The following is a 26,422-nucleotide window of genomic DNA, read 5'->3' as shown; positions in this document are numbered from 1 at the left end:
AAGATAGGCGTAATTCATCCTAAAGCTGTTTGATTGAAGTGAAATGCAAATGTTTTAAATCAAAGGATTGCTCCACTCTGCAACTGCAAATTTAATTTCTACTTTGCTCTAAGAGTGACTTAGGAGATTGTATTTTAATACTTAGCTGATTAGAATTATTTTGAAGAACTTTTTATTATTAAGTTTATTTTGGTCAGAAGATAATATAATAGCTTGTGCAGATTATATTTTGGAGATTTGTTTAAAACTTTACTTGTGACCTAGTAAATTCAATTCCCTTCCCCTGCGAGACGGAGTCTCACTCTGTCACCCAGGCTGGAGTGCAATGGTGTGATCTCAGCTCACTACAACCTCCGCCTCCTGGGTTCAAGCAATTCTCCTGCCTCAGCCTCTTGAGTAGTAGCACCTGGGATTACAGGTGCCTGCTATCACTTCCAGCTAATTTTTGTATTTTTAATAGAGATGGGGTTTCACCATGTTGGTCAGGCTGGTCTCGAACTCCTGACCTCGTGATCTGTCTGCCTCAGCCTCCCAAAGTTCTGGGATTACAGACAGGAGCCAATGAGCCCAGCTGTAAATTCAATTTTTAAATTTAATTTCTATCAACATTTTATACCTACCTATTAAATCAAGCTTATTGTTTATATTACTTATTCTATTTCCATATTTATGATCCACCTAACTTACATGTCAAATTCTGGAAGGCATGTTCAAATCTCATAATGCAATTTCTATTCTGTAAATTCTTAATTTTTAATGTTTTGCTTTATATACACAGTGTCTAAAAAGTCTGGAGGAGAAAATACTTTATATATTTTTATATTTTATTCATTTTCACCTACTTAATCTACTTTGACTTAATCACAGTCATATTATCCTACGGTTATTTTTTGGATACACCATATATCCAAAATATATACTGAGATTTGGTCCTATGTTTCATAGTAATAACCATAAAAATGAAATAAACAGCCCTGTGTTTCCAGACTTTTAGGGTACTCTCTATTTAAGTGCCACCTTACTTGACACATAAAGACTTACAACCATTATAACTGTATTTTTCAATTTTATTTTATTTGTATTTTCAATTGTATTTTTCCTACATAAAATATAACTGTCCTGTTGAATGTTTTGCCTCTTGAATTTTCCTCTATCTAACACTAAATTTGTATCTTTACAAAATTGTTTATTAGGTCTTTATCTTTTTTTAATTTTCAACCTTTGAACTGCTATATTTCACAGGGTTCCTGCAAACAGTATGATTCTCTTGAGTTTTTTGGAGTGCCCATTCTAGGAGTCATTCTCTTTTAATTAAGTTGTTCAGTTCCTTCACATTTACTGTGGTAATATATTTGCTCTTGGGTCTAGCATACTTCCATTTTCTTATCTTTTTTCATCTTAGTTTTTTTGTCATGTTTTGTTTTACCAAATGAAGTTCTCCTCATTCCTTTTTAGAAATCTTCACTTAGTTGGAAATTATATATCCTATTTCTCACTAACAAGTGAGTGCCTTAAAGAAAATCTACATCTGTTTTTACCTGTGTCAAGAACAACGCTGTAACTGCCGCTTCCTCATCAGAAAAAAATTAAAAATTCAATATGTTTTAAGTTCATTTTTCTTTTACCTTACAAACCTACTCTATCTACTTTCTAGGTTTTATTAAAACAAAGATTCTACATTCTGATTTTTTAAAACAATGTGCATCTTCCCTTTCAACAATTATTTTAAAAAAGATTTAAGCTTGACAAACTACACAGTTGGTTTAAACTGTACATATTAATTTTTGTTCTCCATTCTCTATTTTTTTTTTACATTATAATTCATTTCCAGGTTAGATGCAGTACTATCTTAAGTAGTTCTTTGTTAAAAGGAAAGGTATATTGATGGTAAACTTTGTGAGATTTTGCATGTTAGAGAATGTGTTTATGTTTTTTTGTTTTTGCTCATGCATTCAATCATTCTACAAATATAGTCATGCATCGCTTAACCACAGGGATCCATTCAGAGAAATGTATCCGTAAGCAATTTAATCACTCTTTGAACACAGAGTAACCTTACACAAACCTAGATGGTACAGCCTACTACACACCTAGGCCAATATGGTGTATCATGCTCCTAGGCTACAAACCTGTACAGCATAACCTGTACAGCATGTTACTGTACTGAGTACTGTAAACAACTGTAACACAATGGTAAGTATTTCTGTATCTAAACATAGAAAAGGTACAGTAAAAATAGGGTATGATAATCTTATGAAACCACCATCACATATGTAGTCCTTCACTGAATGAAAGATTGCGATGTAACGCATGATTGTATTTACTGAATATGTATCCTGTGCTAAAGGTTTTTCTAAATACAAGACGTACAGTAGGGGAAGAGTAGATAAAAATCCCTACCCACATGGAGCTTATATTCTAAGAGCCTAGAAGGTTAGACAATTCATGAATCACATGTTTTTTCCTCTCAAAATTCTGCTGATAAGAAGAGATGCTTGATGTTAACTTCATTTTCTTTTCTTTCTTTTAACTACTATTTTTTAAAGTCGGCCTCCTGCTTCAAACCATCTGGATGTTCTGGAATACTTTCTTTAGTCTTCAAATTCATATTTTTCTCTGGATTATTTCAAGGTCTAGGTTAAGGGTCTTCTTTCTCCCAATGTCTCCCCTGTACTCTATGCCTGTTACTAAGGTATTCTTTCAATGACAGCCCAAGTCCTTAAAAACTCTCTCATTCTTTCTGGTACAAACACATACATATGTAAATATTAATAAATATACATTCATTTATATTGAATTATCTATACCTATTTTTCATGTTTCCAGTCTTTCCACTTAAAATGTTCACGTTCTGGGCTGAGTGTGGTGGCTCACGCCTGTAATCCCAGCACTTTGGGAGGGCAAGGTGGGTGGATTACCTAAGGTCAGGAGTTCAAGACCAGCCTGGACATGGCAAAATCCTGTCTCTGCTAAAAATACAAAAATTAGCCAGGTGTGGTGGTGCGTGCCTGCAGTCCCAGCTACTCTGGTGGGGGCTGAGGTAGGAGAATCACTTGAACCTGGGAGACAGAGGTTGCAGTCAGCTGAGATCATGCCACTGTACTCCAACCTGGGCAACAGAGTGAGACTCTGTCACAAAAACAAAACAAAACACAGCACTTCGTGTTTCTTTCCTTTGAGTTCTATCAGAATTTCTTTAGCTTTAGCTTTCTTCTTACTCAGTGATTCAAGTTTCTTCAGTATTGAATCTCCATCTCACTGCTTTGTTTTGAAATTCTGTACCCATGCTTTTAATTTCCACTAACTTTTTCTGTTCTCAGTTCATTTGTTTTTCTTGACCATCTGCTCTGATTTTAATCGATGCAATGCCCTTCTAATTTTACTTTGAGTAATAACTTATTTTTCTAAGTTTTCTCCTGTTTCGTATAAGAAGTCTATTTCAGACAGGCATATGACTTTTGTTGGTCAAACTGGTCTTTACTTTTGAAATGCTATATATTTCTATATGTTTGTGGACTCTTCTATGTTCATTCCAAGAGAGGGAAGTATCCATGTTTGTTTTTTGAGTGGTAAGGAGTTGTGCCAAATAGTATTTAAGTGTTCAAATATGTGGTCTCCATAAAAAAAGGAGGATAGATTTTAGCTTCATTGTAAATTTATTTGCCATCTTAGTGATGCAATAATTTGTACAAAATAAGGGGTTGGCAAGTAGACTCCGAATAAGGAATTTTACTTTTATTCCAAATATATATTCCATGTCTTGAGTAAATCTAAGCGAAAATACTAATTAATAGGAGTACCTATTATACATGTACTATGTATAATACATGTACATAGTATAGATATATAACACGTATATATCTGGATTTATTATATGTGTATATATACAGACTTATATGTATGTATGTAAATTATCTTCAATATCTATAGAACACTTAAAAAATGGATATTAGATCACAAATAAAACCTCAATAATGTCCCCAAAATATATATAGTGTGAGTATTATTTTATTCTCTGATTTTTCCCATCTTATTGGCAACCCTACTTTAATCAAAAAAAGGGGAATTCTTTTTGTCAAGAAATTGCTTAAAATTCCTTTTTATCAGTTCAACTATTTAAAGAAAATTCACGATTTTCTTTGTCCCATCTTTTCTCCTTGGCTACTTCCCTACTTTTCCCTACAAATATTATGTATTATTCACATTGCAGTAAGTTACACCCATTCAGTATGAAAAAGAACAACAATACAATACACCCTGAAATCTTTGGGGGTGCTAATTTCTAAAAAGATTACTTCAAGCAGTGAAGTTTTCTTTTATAAAAAAGAAAGTTTAAAGTTTCATCACTCGAATGTAGCCTACCTATCTAAAACACCTGGAAATGATTTCAAAGTTTTCAAAGTCACTATTCTAATAGGTATTACTTCCAACCTAACCATTACTGGGCTTTGAAATATAGAAGCTGAAAGCAGAGTGGACAGATCAAATACTATAAGTAAAAGCATTTTGAAAAGCACACGGTACTATGAAAACATAAGGTGGCAGTATTAAAAATGGATTTGGACATGAAATCCCAAACTCATTCATTTCAGTGATTCGTTAGTGCTTAGATGAGGGCAGAAAACAGTGAGGCTTTAAGCCAGATCCAGTTCAGCATCTTACTGGGATCATTTCAGGCCAGTCGACTTTAATCAAATTACACTCCATCCCTACATGATTAGAAACAAACTGAGGTTTTGGTCAAGTGCCATAGTTTTCCACTCCAAAGCATCATGCTCACTTTCTTGGAAGACACTTGGAAATTATGTGATCAAATCTGAAAATAACTTTTCACGAGGTGTGTGTGGTCTTTCTGACAAAGAAGAACTTTATTTGTGACTCAGTTAAAATCTCTGGCTGCAACTAATTAGTTGGTGATAAAATAACAATGAACATGGAATACAAGCTAGAAGAAATCTTAGACTCTAAAACACATGTTAACTGGATGAAATTTATATCACACTTGTCTATCAAATATAGCCAAGAATATGGAAGAAAAAAATTGCTAAAGATACACCTAGTCGGGATTTTTAAAAAACATCTGCTGAGACAAAGAAGGCTCGGCATACTGCATGTAAAAGTAAAAATACAGGCCGAGTGCAGTGGCTCATGCCTGTAATCCCAGCACTTTGGGAGGCAGAGGAGTGCAGATCATTTGAGGTCAGGAGTTCAAGACAAGCCTGGCCAACATGGAGAAGCCCTATCTCTACTAAAAATACAAAAATTAGCAGGAGTGGTGGCAGGCACTTATAATCCCAGCTACTTGGGAGGCTGAAGCAGGAGGATCGCTTGAACCAGGGAGGCAGAGGTTGCAGTGAGCTGAGATCATGCCACTGCACTCCAGCCTGTGGGACAAGAGCAAGACTCTGTCTCACCGGAAAAAAAAAAGTAAAAATACAGTATGTAAAATCACATGTTTTGAAAATGTAAGGAACCTATGGAAATAATTAAAATATAAGCAGATGAAGTATATTTTCCTTTAGCAATGACAAAAATTAGAGTTATTCATGGATAACCAATTATTAGCAATCATACAGTCATATCTCACTGCTTGATGTTTAACTAAGTGCTTTAATAAATATTACATGATTTGGATTTCACAACACCATAAGGTGGAAAACTTGTGAACTTATAAAGAGATTAGCAACAGTAATGAATTTGAAATATGATGAAAGAGAATGTGAGAAATTGCCCAGGGACAGAGATTATAGACACTCATAGTACAGCAAGAGTGTGGTTCACACTGTGGCTCCTGACACCGTGCAAGCAAGAGCTCAATACATGTCTGCTGAACTGCACCAAACTGATAATACATTCAATACTAGTACGTAGGTAGGAAGGGAGGAAGGAAGGAAGGGAGGAAGGAAGGAAGGAAGGGAGGAAGGAGGAAGGGAGGAAGGAGGAAGGAAGGAAGGATGGAAGGAAGGAACAAAAGAAGGAAGGAAGGAGGAAGGATGGAAGGAAGGAAGGAAGGGGAAGAGAAAGAAAGAAGAAGCAAGAGAAAAGTGCACATGCATGTGTGTGAGGGGGCTCTATAGGAGAAACTATGCAAGGCTATAAGGTGATTTGTGATCACTGGTTCTATTGGAGAAGTGGTTGCAAAGATGAGGAGACTTTTATTTTGACACTTCTTTATTGTCTGGGTTTTCACTATAAGCATGTATAACTTTTGAAATTCAAATGAGTGAAACCAAAACAAAAATGTATCAGCTAAATTTGTTAATGAAGAATGGTTATTGCTTTTAAAACAAAAAATTCAAATTAAGTACTTTTTAAAAATGAAAGATAAATTACCCTAGGATTATGCTATAGTTTGTGACTACTGGATCCCAAAAATAGAATAGTTAAATTAACCATCAAATATACTTGACAGAGATCTTGGTGGAGAAAGAAATTTAGATTCCATTAATACGTACTGAGTACCATCAGGTACTAGATACTGTATTAAGCAGCTATGCAGTAACAGGACTTAGAAAATACCTGCACTCAATTCATGCACAGCCTTCCTTATATATACCTAATTATATCCCCTTCCAGCTTTACAGATAAGCAACCCTTATATTTTGAAGGAAAAAAGTCAAAAGGTAACTATTTTCTAGTTATCAAAGGCTTCTATTCATGAGAGTCCATGGCATTATTACACTTAAGAACAGTTAACTTGTCTGTATTTTGCCTAAACTTGGAGGCACTTAGCTAGAGTAAAATTTGGCAAGACAAAAAGATGACTCATTTTATCAGGAACTGTAAACTGCCTGTCAGAGTACAAGGTATATTTTGCAACTCAAACTCTGAAAAAGGGCATTCTTCCCTCCTCTGGCTCGTAAGTGACTGACTGTTACTGAATACACCTAGCTTTCTATTACTGTGTCTACTTTAAATTAAGACGCCAAATCTATTATTTGGAAATACACATGGCTCAAACAACTAAATGTGCTACAAAAATCTTCAATGTCTTTTAAGAACTCTTCACATGTCCTGCAAACTACTGTTCCATTTGAGCTCTCCCACCCAACTCGGGCTGTCACTCTTCTCATTCTGGAACACGGTGCTGTCGCTGACACTGTGAGCAGCTACAGTGGCTGAACCAGGGTACTCTGTCTGTCTCTGCTTGACACTGGAAAATCCCTTTGTCTTTATACTTAGCAGCAGGGTGATCTTAGAGAAAGCCCTTCAATTGAAGAAGAGTTTACCGAAAACTCACTTGGGAGTCACGAGGTGAGTTTAAAGTAGATCACTGAAAACTTTTCCATGGCTGGGTTTGGTCAGCAGGGCCACTGGGCTGACCGGATCTTTAGCCCAAGTGCAGCCCCAGTTCCTTTAAGGGGAGGTGCCTATACCATTCTAGACTAGACCAAATTTTGCTCTTCATTTTGATAAAACCAAACTGCTTCCTAAGATTCATTCCATAAATATTTCTTGAGGACTCTGTTCAAAGTAGATTATGAAATACTGTCAGGGACACAAAAAAGAATCCAGTGCCATTCTCAAAGAATTTATAATGTCTAATTCTTAAATTGGTAGGACACAAAGGATAACATTTCAGTACTGACTTACATTTAAAGAAAAATTTGAAAAACACAAAAAGCAGCTATTACTAGAAATAAAATAGGATATACCTTCCAAAACATTAGCTAATTTAAAAATGCAGGAAAGTATCGTCAAAAATGCACTTACAGAAGTATTAAAATCAAAGCATAACATAATCAAGCACAAATATATCAGTGATAATAAGAGTGACCACAGAGAACTCATCATCCAAACTAGGATTTTAAACAGTGAAAGGAGACACAATTAATAACTTCTCCAAGACAACAGGCATAAACCAGGATGTCCTCAGCAACCCAAGTTGTGAGGTCTCCCTAGTTAGGAAAATAAATAGCTCCCTTTACTAAAAAAGAGAGATGGAATTAATGGGTTCACATGCTCAGCTTCTTCTCTACTTTTCCACAGTCCTGTTTTCAGAATCTAGTAATCAATGAGGCAAAAAAAAAAAAAAAAAAAAATAGGATACATTAAAAAAATTCCATGATGAATACAAAGAACAAAACTATGGATCTACTACATTTTAAAATAAATCTAAACTTGGTAATGATTTGTGGCCTTAGAAAATACGGTATTTTTATATCATATAGAGTTCAATATAAAAACATTCAAGTTGTCATTATTATCCTAGTAAAATGTCACTTTCTACCTGTTTGGGCTTTTCTTAAAGACAATTTGATATTTTAGCATAGGTTTAACAAACTTGGTTTCAGTTATAAACTTTCTAATCTCATAAGGGGAAATTTTTCAAATTCATTATCAAAAAAACTTTGGATATATCTGAATTATGTAGAAATCAGACTTTAATGGTGGAAACTCAAATCCAGAAAACACTCAAAGTTACTCTGAGGAGTGAAGATACTTTGAAAGATCTAAGTAAGACTACATTTGTATTACCCGCAAACTCTTACAGCTGTGTTTTCAGGCTGTGAACAGTGCTAGGGTACCTCCTGTCTGGGCAGATTAATATATCGACAAATGAAAAACATACCCCAACCTCGTTGACTACTCCAAGTGTTACACCTCTAAACTAATGTAGGTAGGCCCTTGGAAGACATTAATTCTTGGTGAACACAGTGAATGTCAGAATCAACAAAGATGTACACAAGCTGGTGGCCACATTCCAGATACTCAAGTTTCCTAATAAGCTGGACCACCAGCCTCCCTTTGTGATTTACTGTTCCTCAGTTTTCCCATATGTAACCTAGAAGCTACATGCCAACAAACTAATGACTAACTGTAAGAATATCTCCTAGAACTTCTGCAGACTCCATTTTCTTCCTGCTCAAAATTCTATTCCATTTTTGTGCTGAGAAGCAGCACCTGGGAGGGTAGAACACAGTCATTCATTTGTTCTTTCCTACCCACGCTTGAACATGCATCCTAGTAAAGTGCACCCAGGCTCAACATCACAGATATGCCTGAAGAATGATGACCCTTGCCCCAGGAGCTCCAAGACACTAACTGAAAACACAAAGGCTGTAAAGGAATAAATGTTCTAAGAGAGATCTATTAAAAAGAGCAGAGGAACTCAAAGGAAGGAAAGAGCTAGATGTATCTGTCTGATGCAGTTGGGGAAGGCTTCTGAGAGGAGGTGATATTTGAGCTGGCAATAAAGGGAGAACAAACACTTGAGAAGAGAAGCATGTGCTGAGACACAGAAGTATGAAAATCATGATATATTCAGGGGTGCTGAGAACTGAAGCATAGGGAGGCAGGAAGAGGCAGACAGTGAAGGGTCTCTTTCCAAACAGTAAAACTGACAAATCCTCCCTGTCAGCTTCTCTCTTCCTTTTGAGAATCCCAGCTATTTCTCTGCCTGTCCTTTCCAATGGTTTTGTCCCTTAAGAAGAGAAAGACCTGGGTTCTAGATCAACTCTCCAACTATCAGCTGCCCAAGCTTGGAGGAGACCTAGCCTCTCTCTGAGTCTCAGATTCTTTATTTATAGGAGAAAGGGACTATAGGAGCCATGAAACTCAAGGGTTCTATATGCAGAATGTCAAAAATCATTACAGCATATTTTCATTTTTAACATCAAAGTAAGTGAGGAGAATCGGTATTTCAAATAATCCCAGCTACATAACTATACAGAAAACAAAATTACAGCTATAAGAAATGGCTGGGATAGTGTAATTTGTTGAACAAGCCAAAACCTTTTCAGTTCTTTAAATATGCAAAATGAAGAGAAATTCGCCACTAAAGTTTGTTTCAAGGCTTAAGTAAGAAAACAAACAAAATTGACTCAGTAAACACCTGGCATACAATAACAGCTAAATAAACATTGGTTAAATCTAATTTGATATACCCTTCAAGTGTATTAATAATTGTAGCATTGGCTGGGCACGGTGGCTCATGTCTGTAATACCAGAACTTTGGAAGGCCAAGGCAGGTAGATCACGAGGTCAGGAGTTCGAGACAAGCCTGGCCAACATAGTGAAACCCCGTCTCTACTAAAAATACAAAAATCAGCTGGGTGTGGTGGCGGGCGCCTGTAATCCCAGCTACAAGGGAGGCTGAGGCAGAGAATCACTTGAACTCAGGAGACAGAGGTTGCAGTGAGCTGAGATCATGCCATTGCAGTCCAGCCTGGGCGACAGACTAAGATTCGGTCTCAAAAAAAAAAAAAAAAAAAAAAAAAAAAAATTGTGGCTAATCATTACAGATACTAAATCTGGATATTAAATCTGATACTAAGTCACTGTTAGTATCAGTTAACAAAATACATGCAAATATAATGAAACTGATATAAGCTGTTTAGAAAGTGAAAATTTACTATTGTCATTTTAGAAAAATCAAAGGCATGTGGTTTTGAAGAAAAACAACTATTATACAACAAATCTACTAATTGCTCCTCTTGTTTAGAGCTAAAAGAAAATGTTTCTCTTTCTTCCCACCCCAACCCCAGGGGACAGAAAATTTACCTTTGATTTCCAAAGCATATCTGATTTCTTCCAGCCACTACAGAGTCAAATAATAAGACAAATTTAGATACAACAGTGAAGGAGTAACAAGTTTTACCTAAATTCTACACTTGAATCAACAGACTCAAATCCTTTGAAATATGATCATCAATGCACTTATGTGCTGAACTGCTAAATTAACAGTCGTCTGGGAAACATAAAACTAAACTAGTGACAATGTGCTTCTAATTGCATGGGGGTTCAGGATATTAGTGATATTTTATATTCTGCTTCATTGCCCACTAAACAGCATATATTTTCATAATGCATTTTCCAACTAGAAACAACCAAAGGAGTCATAACTCAATTTACAAGATGAAGAGGAAACAAAAATAAAGGAAAATATATACAATTGAAACAATGCCTTTAGTAGTTGGATGAGAAGTAGGAAGGCAGGAGAATGAAAATAAAAAGGGCCAAAATAAATTTAAATGACTGCTTTGAAATCATTCTTCAGGTTGAAACAGCAAGCGAAATGATTTCAACTCCTCTGTATTAACGAATCAGTCATCTGTAAGCCTCCATAATAAAAGTGCCTGCCTGCCTGCCTGCCTGCCTGCCTGCCTGCCATGTGTGAGACTCTGGGCTAGGCAAGGGGATATAGTCTATAGTACCTACACCGAGGAAGCCTGGGTTGTGTTAATGAAACTTTAGCCCAGCAAAGCACAAAATCTACTCAGCATTCATATGCCCTTCACCCTACTGCTCTTACAAACAGAATTAGAGGTTATACATTTTACACACGGGCACTGGTGTGGACAGACACAGGCTCACACGTGTGCTCACATTCAAACTGCACTCTTTGTTCCTCTTCGATTTGATGGAAATCTGTGGGAAAGGCTGCCCCCTTGTGTTCATCTCAGTGTAGTTGTGACCCTACTAGAGCTGGAACATCTGGCTGCAGATGCCTTTTACCATTCCATGGTGGCTTCAGAGAGGGGACTTCAACCTGCTCAATCTCTCCCAAAATCAAGGCCAGTGTAAATGCGAAAGTGCTAATGCTTCTGAGCTCGCTCAAGTCCAAGAAAACTATTCTGGACCTCTCCTGAGGCACAGCCAAGTGAAGCTAGTACATGGATCCAATCATAATTGGTTTTTTGTTTTGTTTTGTTTAAAAAACAAAAAACTCCTGGTTATGAGAAGAGATCTTCGAAGGATGGAATTCTTTCATGTCAAATGCCCTCTGGACCTCTGGTTGTCTGAATGTCACTTAAAGCAATCCACAGATAAAGAATAGGACACAGACAGTACTGAAAACTGCAATGTAACTAAGAAATATAGGAAAACCCAAAACATGGGCAGTGGAAAAGGTGAAGAAGAATCCTAGAAAACCAGCCAGAAGAGAAAGAAAGGCCCTAAGAGGTCATCTACCTCAACTTTCTTTTACACAGATACAGATTTGGTCTGAAAATTTCCACAAAGTGGCCAAATTGCCAGAGGTCCCACTGGTAAAACCCAGTGCTGCTTCTCCTATCAGTGGATGCCTTATTTACTAGTTTGGAATCAAAACTGTGAAGTATCTATAAATAATCCGGATGAGTAAACACACAGTGTGAGAAACCTAACCTAGAGATCAATAAAGTACCAAACATACAGTAAGCACAAAATCAATGTGAATGAATGATTAGGATATACAATTAAGCTAATAAAGTTTTCACTTTTCAGAGGAAAAAACAGTTCACTGCATATTTAAAAACCTGGTTTTTTTCTCTTTAAAAAAAACTCTGGATTCTGAGAAAGGAAGGTGGATAAAAGACACCTTATATGTAATCCCAGCACTTTGGGAGGCCGAGGTGGGTGGATCACAAGGTCAAGAGATTGAGACCATCCAGGTCAACATGGTGAAACCCCGTCTCTACTAAAAAAAGTACAAAAAATTAGCTGGGCATGGTGGCGTGTGCCTGTAATCCCAGCTACTCAGGAGGCTGAGGCAGGAGAATTGCCTGAGCCCAGGAGGCGGAGGTTGCGGTGAGCCGAGATTGCGCCATTGCACTCCAGTCTGGGTAACAAGAGCGAAACTCCGTCTCAAAAAAAAAAAAAAAGACACCTTATATTCCTTCCTCCCTCCCTCCCATCCCTGCACTTCCAAATCCCAAGTACCAAAATGTAAAATTTAGGAAAAGGCTATGTCAACACAGGAAAAGGTCTTACCCCAAAGCCAAAAACTTTGAAATATGGAACTAGATTAGAGGCCACTCAGGTATATTAGAATTAATTCATGCCACTAAGACAGCAGTTGGTCACTCCAGAAATTGAAAGATATATATATATATATATATACACACACACACACACACACACACATATACATATATATATCCTGGGCTTCACAAATATCCTAAGCAAGAAAGCCAAGGCCAGAAGTCTTTGGAGATAGACAGAGATCCTGGACTTCATAAATATCCTAAGCAAGAAGGCCAAGGGCCAAAGTCTATCTCAGGGAAGACCCTCAGGCAAAAGTAGTTCTGGCTGCTGCCTGCTGGCTCAGTTTGAGACAGCTAGGACTGCAGACCACAAAATAAGGCCTTGTATGAAAATGGGAAGGGTTGCTCCCCAAAAGAGACTAGTACTGGGATAATTTTAAGTGTTTAAAATCATTTATTTGGTAATAATAAAAAAACCAGAACAACATAATGCTGGGTTTAAGCTGCAGTCCCAGCTTTAGCTCCCTAGTGAACTTATTTAAATTCACACGCACAAATTTATTTTACTATAGCAACATTCACACATATTATCTATGGACAGAAGTCTGGAAGAACACACTGATCACACTTACAGGAATCAGCCCTGGGAAAGGTAACTTACTTAGCTTTTTCTGTATAATCACCTTTATAGTAAAAGAGTGGTCATAATTTACTTCTGTAAATAAAATGTCTTAACATAGACATTTAATGATTGCCAGAGATAAAATCATCTCAAGTTCACATAGAATAAATGTTTAAAGATAGCCTCCAATTATTAAAGCTAAAAGTGACAGAACCAGATTCAAAAATGAATTACTGATACCCTCAAAATCAAACAGTACAGGCTGGCAAATACATCAGAATAGAATATGGTATCCAGAAACAAATTACAGTATGTGTGGGAAACGTGGTAGTGAAACAGTGGGGAAGGAAGCAGGGGCAGGGTAAAGTTTATTTGATATACTGTGCCGGTACAACACCTATCCACCTGGAAAAAAAATAAACCTGAATACCTAGCTTATGGGTTACCTGGCTCATGCCCCAGAAGAACTTAGCCAGGCACAAGAGAGTTATATAACGTCAAATATTCAAGGAGAAACACAAGGAAGAGTACAAATGACAAAATAAATGGTCGAAAATAAAAGAATTAAAAAAAAAAAAAAGGAAAGCATTAGTGGAGCTTAAGTCCCTATACAACACACCTGAGAATACTATACAAAATAACATCTTCAGGCAGAGGCAACTGAGTCTTGCCTTGTCTTGGGAGCGTCACCCTTAGCTCAGGAGACTGGAAACCGGCACCAAGCAGCTTCTGTGGGGCTAATCTTGGCTTTATAAAGCCTGGGACAATGCTCTCCCCTCCTGTTGACTGGACCACAGCATAGAGAAAACAACAGAAAGATACTCAGACTATTTTTGCTTCTCTAACATCAAACAGCTTCACCTTTTTCCGTCCAGGACATACCTGGGAGCCTCCCAGAACACCTGTGACACACCAAGGGGAGGAAGAACCAATTCGTTTCAGTGTACTGTCTGAGCTAAACAAAAAATTCCCAGTGATAACGTCACCTTGGTTCTGGGAGTTGGATAATCTTAACACATTAAAACATCGCTACCCTGATATTCTTTAATAAGAAATGTTCAGACCAAGAAAGTATTTTTGCTTTCACCTACCAAATTCCAGTATGTTTATACTGAAAAGCCAATGTGTTCGCTTCTAAAGAAATATTTCTATACTTTCTATCTCCCTTAGGTATTGAGAGAATTTTTGAGAATATTTTTTTTTAAGACAGTGTCTCGCTCTATCACACAGGCCAGGATGCAGTGGTGTAATCACAGCTCACTGTAGCTCCAACACCTTGGGCTGCAGTCTTCCACCTGTGTAGCTGAGACTACATGCACATGCCATCACGCCTGTTTTTTTATTTTTCTGTTGTTTGTAGAAACGGGGTCTCACTATGTTGCCCGGGCTGCCTGAGAATATTTTAAACTTTGAAGAAATAAATGATGAACACTAAATGGCTTCTGGCTGCTCATGTATTCCCTTGAGTGAGCTTATTAAGTGATTAAGTGAGTCACACATTCAACCAATATACACTGAACACTCAAGAGATCTTCACCAGGAATAATTAAGTGTGAAGACCTGGGAGGTGCAGTCCTTAGGGAATTTGCAGTCAGTCCTCTCCAAATCAGCAGGTATGAGTGTTAGGAAGGTATAAGCTCTGTGCTCATCTACAAAGGAGAGAGGGACTTTCTTTCCTGGCAAAGATGAACTAACTCTCCTCACCCCATGTATAAAACTGGAGAAAGGCCAAGTGCTTTTTAAAAGACTGTAATATAGTTTGTTCCAGGGAAGAACCTATGTTTTCAACCCCTACTGCTCTTAATGTAATTCTGGAGGTTCAGTTGAGGATTTTCTTAGTACATGATATCTTAAATAAATAAATATATCCTTTTATTTTAATAAAACAAACTATACTGCAATTGTGTGGGCTGCTTTGTATTTGTGAACCATTATTTTGTCAGAATATCATCTTAGAAGAACATATGCCCATTTTGTAGTTAATAACTTCTTGCAAAAAAAAAACAAAAACAAAAAAAAACCAACTCAAACTTTCACTCTGAATCTACCCCACACAGCTCATGACTTTGTTGGTCAGGCATATGTCCTGCCACAGAATAATCTGGGACAATATGGTTACTGCTATCTGTTTCCTTTTCCACTTTGTCTTTAAGCTTGTATTAATACATATGCTTCTCAGTAGAAAACTCTCTCCCTCCTCCTACTTTAAGTCACAGGTTCTGCCTCAGCCACTCCTTCTCCAAAACATCTACTTGTGGAGTGACACTCCAACCAAAATCTGGAGTGGGGCTCCAACATCAATGTTGACAATTCAGGAGTTTTAAGGATTCACCCCTTTTGCCTTGGTTCTCAAAAAACGAATTCTCTGTATCATCTCTGTTATTTCAAACTTCCTCTCAAAAGCTATCAAAATGTTTTGAATCTTTGTAACACTGAATAACTAGGAATGGGGAAGGAAAGTCAGAGTTTCAGCAACAGACAGTGAATCTGATTTCTTTTCTGCATATATTGCTGGAGGACATCTTTCAGATCAATTTCACTAGAATAAAAGAGTACTTTCCCCCCAGAAAAGTACTCTTTTCCTACCTTTTTAGTAGCCTACTTGAATTCTTTGTATAAAAAGATTTTCATTTGAATAAATGACGTATTTTTTAAAAGTGGAAAGCGTTCTTTAATCTTCATAATTAAGTACTTCACTTATGATTCTCTTTATGTGTGACTTTGGAGGTCTATTTGTCAATGACAATATTTCCGAAAGAAAGAACCTGAAAGGGACGATAATAATTAACAGCTAACCAAATATAGCCGGTTTTGTGTGTGCTAATAGCCAAAATTTTAGGGACCAGAAAATTCCTATGCCATTTAAACAGAAGAGAGAACAATAAAAACTATCCCCTGATTTGTGATTTGTTTCATGTACCTAGTATAATGATGATATTAAACTCCACAAATATATACACAAAAAAACTATGGACTAAACTTACAAATATAAACATTTCACTAAACTACTAACAAACTGAGTTCACTGCTCAAGAACACACTTGAAATATACTCACCTAATACTTTATTCCAGAAATAAAAACTGGGTTAACATTAGGAAATGTGTTAATATGATTCATGGCATAAGTGGAACCCCCCCAAAAAAACCTCGTATGTGTCACCTGCAATATGTAGAAAAGACTATTTGATAAATCTCAGTATCTACCCACATTTTAAAAATTAACCTAGTAAATAGAAAAAGGAGGATACTTTCTTTTCATTATAAAGACTATCTAGCCCAAATATCAGGGTAACATATCTCTCTATCTATCTATCTATATATATATATACACACACACATATACATATACAGCATATATGTATATAAATTTCTCTAACTTAACAAATGAAACAAAGATTCCTATTGTGTTACTATTTGACACTCTTCTGAAAGTTGCAGCAAATGCATTTAAACAAAGGCCGGGGAAAGCTATATTCAGAGAAGGGATTGTCTCCAAGAGAAAAAACAGTATAGAAAATATGATTTTTTAAATAAAAAAAGCTACTGTATACTTTTAAAAATTAAGATGGTAAATTTTATGTTGTGTTTTCTTACCACAATTTAAAAAAATATGCACATATATTAACAGAAAACTGATGGTTACCCCTATAGTAAGCAATAACTCTTATTTAGCTTATCTGCATTTTCAAATGGACTAATATTATGGCTTGCACTATACTGAAAAGTTATCTTTTAAAAAAAAACTTTAAAATGTTAACTTATATAAAACTATTATATTCAAATAAAGACAAATTTTAGAATAAAGTAATTGAACAAGAAAACACAAATATACAGAACTGAAAATGAAAAAGATAAAGTATACCAAATAGAAAGAATCAAAGATTTTCTGCATCTAGCCCAGTTAGTTTTACAAGTGAACTATTTCAAACTTTTGAAGAAAAGGTAATTCTTATATACAAATTTCTCAAGAGCAGCAATATACAATATGGTAACCACTAGCCACACAGAGTTAACTAAGCACTTGAAATATGGCTAGTGCAACTGAAGGGTAAACTTTTAATGCTATTTGATTTCAATCTATTTAAATTTAAGTAAGTGAATGTAGCTAGTGGCTACCAAATGGAGAGTGCAGTTTTAGAGGGGAGAAAAAATGAAAGCTTCCCATTTTGGTATTATGATATCAAGAAAATAATGGCCATTTTGACTTATAACAAGAAAATTCTAGATAAAACGCTAGTACATTGATACTAAAAGTGTCTGAAAATAATACGCAATGATCGAGTGGTTTGTTTTTTTACTTAGTAATGCAAGGACACCTTAATAATATCAGGAAATTAAATATAATTCGTGACATCAATTAAAACGAGAAAAACTCTATAACTTTGTCTTCAGATGCAAAGAATATATCAATAAAATTCAGTATCCATTCCAGATTAATTAAAAAAGAAAGAAAAAAAAAACTTTCCCAGGACAATAAAGAAGACATATCATGAATGGAAAGGCATTAGTAAACCTGAAACTAAAACACCAGAAGCATTCCCATTAAAATCCGGAAGGAACCAGACAAAATGACAACTATTATTATTTACCATATTCTTATAAGCAATATGAAAATAAAAAGAAATGTAACACACTATTAGGCAAAAAGATAATAAAATCATTATTATCTGTAAAAGGAAAGTCATTAAAATCAGTTGAAACTCTTAAAACTAAGAAATGACTATTAGGTTTTCACTGATTAAAATAGATTATCTCCAAATGGAAATGTTGACGATAAAGTACATTTAAAAGAAATTCACTAGTAAGTGAATTAAAAACATTACAAAAGTATAACAAGGTCTTATGAACAAATACTACTGAGCTTTCCCTTGAAATAAATTAAATCAAATTTGCTAGTAAAACCCTTCAAAGGTTTGTGACTCCTATGTTACCCCACATGACTAAGGATTCACACACACACACACACACACACACACACACACACACAGAATATCAACACTGACTTCCTATTGACCCAGCAACTAACCATGGCAGAACTAAAACCAGTTTAGAAAAAGGTCAATTAATATTTATTTTCCTCATGCTGTGAAAAGAAGAGTATCATGTTTCCTCTCAGAATATGTCTCTGAATTTTTAAAGATTTAACCATATGGAAGAGATCTAAAGGAGTATATGAAAAGGCTAAAGATTTGGAATCCTAATTCAATTTCCCCTCACATTTTAATAGGAGCCTGTAGCAAACATTTATTTTTAGAGATATTCTCAGTAGGGAACTGAACAAAAGGCTATTGTGTGCTAAGCATGGTGGGGTCTCTCCGGTCCCGTCTATACCAACTTTATAAACATCAGGTTAGAATTAAATCACTTTAAACTTTAAATTAACTATTTCCAGATCACAAAATCTATTCTACACTTATCAGCACATATAAGTTCTCTAAGTGACTTACAGCTGAGTTCAAATGTGAAATCTGCATTTTTCAAGTGCCAATAAAAGAACTTTCCTTTGGACTTTGACTGAATAATGCTGAATTGTCCAAGAATGTCATATAACGTTTTCATTTCCTTTTCCAACAAAAATTTTCATCTGCACTTGAAAAATTTACTGACTCCGTATCATTTATGATTAAAAGCATATGGGTATCAATCATAATGGTCTCCACTGTTTTCTTATTAAATAGGAATTACAATTTTTTTTCTAAGTTAACAAAAGTAAAAAAGATGAAGTTTACAGGCCTGCCCTGATCACTATGAACATCTCTACGTCTTAATTGATATGTGTCCTGTCATGAGTCTGTTAAAATGCAAAAGGAAACAAGAAATTATCTATGATTAGCAATGTGGTCATTTTAAAACATGTCCACAAATACTCTGACATGCCTCCCATCAAAAGGCAGAGTCAGTTCCCTCCCTTTGAACATGGGCCAGTTGCAGTGACTCACTTCTAATAAACAGAACGTGGCAGAAGTGGGGCTGAAGGCTTTGAAGGCTAGGTCATAAAAGGTGATCTACCTTCCTCCTGGCTCTCCCTGCTGGGTAGCTCACCCGTAAAACCTAGCCACCATCCTGTAAGGAAGCCAAGTAGCTATATGCAAAGGCCTTAGCTCCACTCCCAACCAAGGTTCCAGGCAACAACCAGCATCAGCCCCCAGACATGTGCTTGAAAGAGCTTCCATATGACTTTAGCCCCAGGCTTTGGACCATCTCAACAGACACCACGTGGGGCTGAGCATGGCGGCTCATGCCTGTAATCCCAGCACTTTGGGAGCCCTCAGCAGGTGAATCACCTGAGGTCAGGAGTTTGAGAGCAGCCTGGCCAACATGGTGAAACCCCGTCTCTACTAAAAGTACAAAAATTAGCCGAGGGGTTGTGGTGGGTGCCTGTAATCCCAGCTACTTGGGAGGCTGAAGCTGGAGAATCGCTTAAACCCAGGAGATGGAGGTTGCAGTAAGCTGAGATTGCACCACTGCACTCTTACCTGGATGACAAGAGGGAAAGTCCATCTCAAAAAAAAAAAAGACACCACGTGGAAGAGACAAGCTATTCCCACCAAAGTATGCCGGAACGCCAGATGCTTGAAAAAATAAGAGCCATCTTTATTTTAAGACAATAAGCTTTGAGTGTTTTATTATGCAACAACAGGTAACTGGAACATAGAGATTATTTCAGCCAAATGCAGCCATCTTATCTTTCCATTTACCTGAGAAGACGAATCTATTTAAAAGAAAAAAAAATGTGTGCTGACATACCCTCAGTCAACGCACCCTAGAAAGCCAAAAGCTGGAATCCCAGCATTTATCACCTGTGGCTGCCAGCTAGCCTTCTCTTGGGAACTTTTATTCTCAGCCCTTAATATACCAGACTCTCTTGCCTCTTTTGTCCTGTCTTAAACTTACTCCTAGCTTTGAAAAGTTGCTTTTATTAAACACCATAGCTAATGAGACTGCAGCTACTGCTAACATATGCCACACATTTTTTAATCAAGGAACAAGTAAAAATTTGCCTAAAAAAGTAATTCTTTGACTTTGAGGCAGGTAACCAGTTTAAGATGTCTTAAGAAAGCCATTAAAATGGGTTATCAACCAAACCAAGTAACCATATCAAAACATTTACTGCTCCTCCTAATAAACATGAGGGAGGGAAATATTCTAATTGCTGAAATAAGGTTTTTCTTTAAGAAACACAGCCTAAATGTTAAAAGCTAGAAGTGACCTTGAAGATAATCTAGTTTAGAACTTTTTTTAAGCTACTGAGAAACTGACAAAATCCAGGGAAGATAGTTATGACATAAGCAAAACATGTTTCCCTCACTCCATCTCCACCTAGGATGTCAACCTGCCATAATATAAGGACAATTTAAAACTTTAATTTTGTATTTTGCTAAAAAAGTACAAATATAATTTTGTTAGTATTTTATAGCTACAGCAATAAAATGTACTCGCTGCAATGTTATTTAATGCTTTGTCTTTAAAGTTTGGGATATATGACAAATCCTGGTTATGATAAATAAAAGTAGCCCTGGGAATCCATAGTGTTCTTATAAAAAATTAAAAGTGGCTGTTCTATTTCTATCATAAACAATATTAGTAATCATTGCTCTAGTCCAAATCATTTGGAAAAACAAGCCCAGCAAGGTTACATAACTGGCCTGAGGTCATTTAACTAGTAAGTGGCAAAACTATGGCAAACATTTTGGTATACTCATGCTTTCTAGTCATGAGGGGGACTCAATTAGATTTCAATTAATAAAAGAAAAACAATTACTATATCTTTCAATTCAAAAAGCCCTATCAAAGTGGCTGGCAGCACTGCAATTCCTTCAGTGTTACACTCATAATCCTTCCAGTGGACTATCCTGTTTCCTTAATGTAAAGAAAACAGAACCTTACTGGAGGGACCTCAGGCATCACCAGGTGAATGGAAGGCAAATGTAGCTAAGAGTCTGGACTGGCCATTCAAAAGCCACTCACAACTCCAATATTTTCTGCCTTAACTACAGAGACTAAAAGAGTAAAACACCCAATCCCAGGCCTCCCTGGCAGGTAGGAGTGGGCGTATGACAAAATTACAAAAATGAGAATATATACAGAAGTCAGTAGAGAAGCATGTCTTTCCAAATAAAAACATTAATCCTGTTAGGTCTTGACTCCTGTGCTCTCTTCCTGTGAAGAATGTGGGTATGATTCTCAGAGATACAAGGTCATCTTGCTTTTATGGGAACAAAAGCCACATGCTGAGCCACTGGCTCCCCGATGACACAGAAGAGTCATGTCAACAGTCCTGGACTGTCCACCCTTGGGCTTCCTACTGAATGAAGTTTAAGACTATGCAGTTGGTGTACTGGTTACCTGTAGCTAAATACAATCCTAACTCTTACAGGAAATAAAGCTGGCTTTTCCTCTTCGATCCATTTTGTCCCAAAGTGGTTGTTGATCTGGCCTAGTCTTATATAAGTAAATTTGGTAAACAAGGATTTAGTCACCTTCATTCTTATCCCACGTTGTGCTACCATCTAACTTTTTTAAAAGGTCAATAAAAGAAGTCAAGGTATATCTTTTCTCTAAGAATGAAAAATTTTAGCTTATAGTAGTCAAGGTTGCCTTGGGAAGCAAAAGAGAGAAATGGTTTCTCTACTCATATACCACTTAACCTCAGTCCTGGACAGCATCTAGAAATTGAGCAACAGAAAGAAACAGAAAACCAGTAACTAATGCATGCCACATTCTCATCCTCTACTAGGGAAAGAACACAAACACCAGGCCTTAATGAGAGAATGTTGTATAAAAACCAGTCATTCAACAAATGCCTTTTCTTTCCCTTGAGCATCATGCTGGAGATTTTATACCTCATATTCCATTTAATCTGAGCAATACAGTAATCTCAAGGAAGACTTATGAACAAAAGTAGGGTGTTTTCTATTCTTCCAATGCCCTTTCTGATGAAGTTAGCTGTGGTAGCTTATAAAGATATATCAATTGTTAAGGTTAAACAGCATTTCCCAAAGGGACGGAAGAAAATAGGTAACACTGATGAGAAGCTAAGAATTCCACAAATTTCATGCCAAAATATTAAATAAAAAAAGAATATATCTCTGTAGGGGAATGGAAACATGCTTTGGCAAATGTCTTGGATTCAAGTCCCGCAAAATCTAGACAAACCATTAGCTATTCTGGACTAACAGTCTAGACGTTTTTCTAAAAAGTTAAACCTCTGTCTAAAAAGTTGAGAATTTCCAAACCAAACGATCACTTAGTAAAATAGCTCTATAGCTGACAATGACCCTAGGGGTTCAGAGTCTAACAGTTCAATGGGATACAGTATTCTGTAATATACTCTGGATCCAAGAGAAATTTCTTAATTTGAGGCTTTAGGGTTACACTAAGAGATGCACATGAGAGGCAGAAGTCAAACAAGTGATAACACTGAAGAGATGAAGAATAATATTCACAGATATCAACTGACAATCAACTAATCTTAGCAAAGCAATACTCAAAGGATAAAAGCATTGGAAAAAAGCAATGAGTTTAAATAGACCTTCATATCAGAAGAGCTTCCAACAATTTAGAATCTAATATGCAGAACTTTATCTCAGCAAGAATTTCCCCTTTCACTCTCAAATAAATGGAACTCCAGCTTAGGCTAGAGCATTTACAAATTACTTAAGCGATGCATTTTTAAAACAGAGCACTATAATTCACAGCACATAACTGATCTACATGTTTGTTACTCAAATGCACTAAGTTAAAAACAGAAAAAAAATTACCAAACTGAAGAGTAGATTAAAGTTATTCCCTTCAAATATTTCATTAAATTTTCAGTGACATGTTAGATAACCTCCCAGAATAGAATATGGATATCATAAAACAGCATTACTCTACCTAGCACATTTCCTGGAGGTACCTCCTCTAGATATTCCAGTTCTCTTCCCATCAGAAGATACAGGTTTTCCAGAGCACAGTATGCCATGTGCGGGACTGGGGGGAGGTCATCGGGTGGAGCTGAGAAGCCTAATGGTACCTGGGCAAAGAAAAATGATTGAAGACAAGTTAGGAGGCTTTTGGAAGCATTAATTGGTATTTATAAAGTTATTTTTATTCATCAGTAAGATATGGTATAGCAACATTTCATGTAAACATGAAATATGAATATTTGAAAAGGTTTGAGAAAATGTCTCACTTTATGAATAAAATTTGAAATACTAAAACCTCTAAAATACTAAAAAATTATCCAGATTCCCATTTAATCATAAGCTTTATGAGTAATATAAACTCTGTTGTGACCTGGTATTGCCAGTTTAGCTGATGCCCACAGCCCCTTGTTAAGTTATGTATGTGAACCACATCACACACCAGTTCTGGTGACAACTGCACTATTATTTGAACACTCATTATTACTATTATCATTTAAAGTTGTTTTACTCTTATTATAATGTTCTTCAAGTATTCAACAAGGGCTGCTGTTAGTGCCAAGTAACACATAAAAATAACTTTGTAAAGGTAGTTAGATATGATAAAAATGCCAAAAACAAAACAAAACAAAAAAACCAATAAGCTATATTGTTCATTTGGAGAGCATGCTATGAAATAGTAGGAACACTAATGAGAGGACAGAGTACATTTACAGCAAAAATACACTACAAGTACATTAGATTTATTAGCTCCCAGTATATCATATTTATTCTTATAAAATTCTGTCTCAAATGATTCAAATGAAGGCTTAAGAAATATATCTACTATATAAATGGAAGTACCCAGAAAGCATTTCAATCAACCTATCTTTGGTGCTCACAGGCCTTGGGTGCTGCCCTAATACTATGAAAGAGAAAAAATGGCTAAGATACAACATATACGAAGATGATTAGCACCACAAGCACAGAGTGACTAACAAAAAAGTAGTACAGGCAAGTCAATTCATAAAGGTTCAGAGGAAGGAGAGGCTCCTGTTCTAGGGCACTCTAGAAACTTCATGAAAATGGTGACCTTTCAGGCACATATTACATCTAAATGTATGTGTTCTGAAACAATGACAACTCAAAGTAGCTCTAAAGACAGGCTGCAGAGAAATAAAAATTATATGAACTGAATAGAAAGAAACAGAATCATCTACTCGATAAGACTATCCAGTTAAAACAAGCTACAGATAAATTATAATTAGTTAGACAGCTTAGCATGGTGGCAAAAATGCAAGATCAAAAGTTAATAATACTTCCATAATTAGGAATAGAAAATGCATACATAGAATAAATAGCAAGAAAGAGAAAATATGTATATATTTAAAACAACAATTTTTGGATTAGCAACAAAATATAAAACAGCTGGTAATAAATCTAACAAAAAGGATCAAACCTCTTTATAAATAAAACTGTAAAACTTTATGAAAAACATTTAAAATGACCTAAGTAGATAAATAAACCCAATACATTCTTGGATGGAAAGATCTTGTATTATAAAATGTTGATTGCTGTATGGACATAAAGTAATTCTGGTCAAAGCCTCAACAGGCTTTTCACAGAAGCTGACAAGCAGACTGTAAACCTGATACACAGGAGCAGAGAGTCAGGAAACAACAAGACACTAACGAAGAAAAACACGGTAAAACGTTTGGCCTTTTTGATGTCAAAACATCTAGAAATGAAGACAGCACTGAACAGAGACAGTTAGAGACAAACAGAAAAAATAAAATTAGTCCAGACACAGATCTATGCGCATAGGTAATAATCGGATTTATGACAGAGTGGACAAAACAAATTAGTGAATGAAGACTGTCTATTCAATGATGTTACAAGAGCTGGACATTTATATGAGGTAAAAACGAACTTGGATCCCTTCTTCACAAAGACTGAATTAAATATTTAAACATGAAAGGTAAAATATTAAGCTTTTAAGAGAAAGTTTTGTGACTTCAATATAGACAATTTCAATTTGCTCAAGATGCAAAAAGCAAAACCCATAAAATAATGATAATTGGACTACATTTAAATTAAGAACTTCTGCTTATTAACAGGTACCAAACAGAAAGTAAAAACAAATTTTACACTGGAGAAGAAATTTGGAAAACTCAAATTAGTATCCAGAATATACAAAAGACATCTAAAAAGCAGTATTTAAAACAATAAAGTAGCATAATAGAAAAACGGGAAAATGACTACAAGAACTATTAACATCTTCACTCGAGAACACAAAATTAATCAATAAACATGTTAAAAGAGTAATAAGGAAAGTGTAAACTAAAAGTGCAGAACACCGTCTCATACCCATCAGACTGGCAAAAATGAAAAGCCTAATGAAACCAAATTTTGGTGAACATGTGGAATAACGGGAACTGTTAAATACTCCTATTGGCAGTATAAATCAAAACTACTCTGGAAAATAAATTGGAATTATCTTGCTAAGCAGAGGATTACCAAGGCAACTCCACTATAGGTATATTCCCTAGAATTTCTTGTAAGTGTGCATAAGGAGATTTTACAAAAAAATGAGATAGCATTGCTTAGATTTGCAAAATAAAACGAAAGCAGTAAGTATACAGTGACCAAAAAAGTGTGTAAATAAAACGTGCATTTAAATAAAGGAATCCCATGCCACAGCGAACAATAAACAAATTGTTAAATTTAAAAAAGGCAAGTTGTAGAGGAACTACAGTAAAATTCCATTTATACAAAGTTTCAAAAGCATGCAAATGTGACAATATTCTTTAAAAATGCATACACAGGTTGTAAACTATCAAGAAAAGCAAAACAAGGATGTGGCAGATGGACTAACGGTGCCGTACCATGATGTCTGCTTCCTGGTGTTCACACCTTTGTTTAGAAACCTCCTTCCCCTGAGTGTGAGTGGGACCTGTGACTTGCTGCTTCTAACAAACAGAATATGACAAAGGTGATGGAACGTCACACTGTGATTCTATACCATCACACAGGACTCTGTCTTACTAGATGTCTTCTAGTCTCCTGTATGGTTTGATGAAGTAAGTCTCCAAGTTGGGAAGGTCCACATGACAAGAAACTGTAGGTGGCCTCTAGGAGCTGAGGGCAGCCAATGGCCAGAAAAAATGTGAGATTCTCAGTTCTATAGGTGCAAATACAGGATTCTGTCAACAACCTTTAGTGAGCTTGG

General features: G+C 36.0%; 1 protein-coding gene across 2 annotated transcripts in view; it reads right to left on the bottom strand.

Moving 5' to 3' along the window:
- The window catches only part of EFL1 (elongation factor like GTPase 1), a 122,273-nt gene that overhangs the window by 54,977 nt on the left and 40,874 nt on the right, over positions 1-26,422 (bottom strand). For both annotated transcript variants that reach the window (XR_013518774.1, XM_002749186.7), the window contains exon 15: positions 23,186-23,324. Coding sequence is in view for 1 of the 2 variants with exons in the window: in XM_002749186.7 (XP_002749232.4) it covers positions 23,186-23,324 (139 nt within the window). In the remaining variant the exon portion in view is untranslated. The remainder of the gene's footprint in view (positions 1-23,185; positions 23,325-26,422) is intronic.

This window comes from Callithrix jacchus, chromosome 6 (genome assembly GCF_049354715.1).
Source record: "Callithrix jacchus isolate 240 chromosome 6, calJac240_pri, whole genome shotgun sequence".
NCBI classification, from domain to species: Eukaryota; Metazoa; Chordata; class Mammalia; order Primates; family Cebidae; genus Callithrix; species Callithrix jacchus.
The sequence above is the reverse complement of the archived record's forward strand: the minus strand, read 5'-3'. Positions and strand labels throughout refer to the sequence as shown.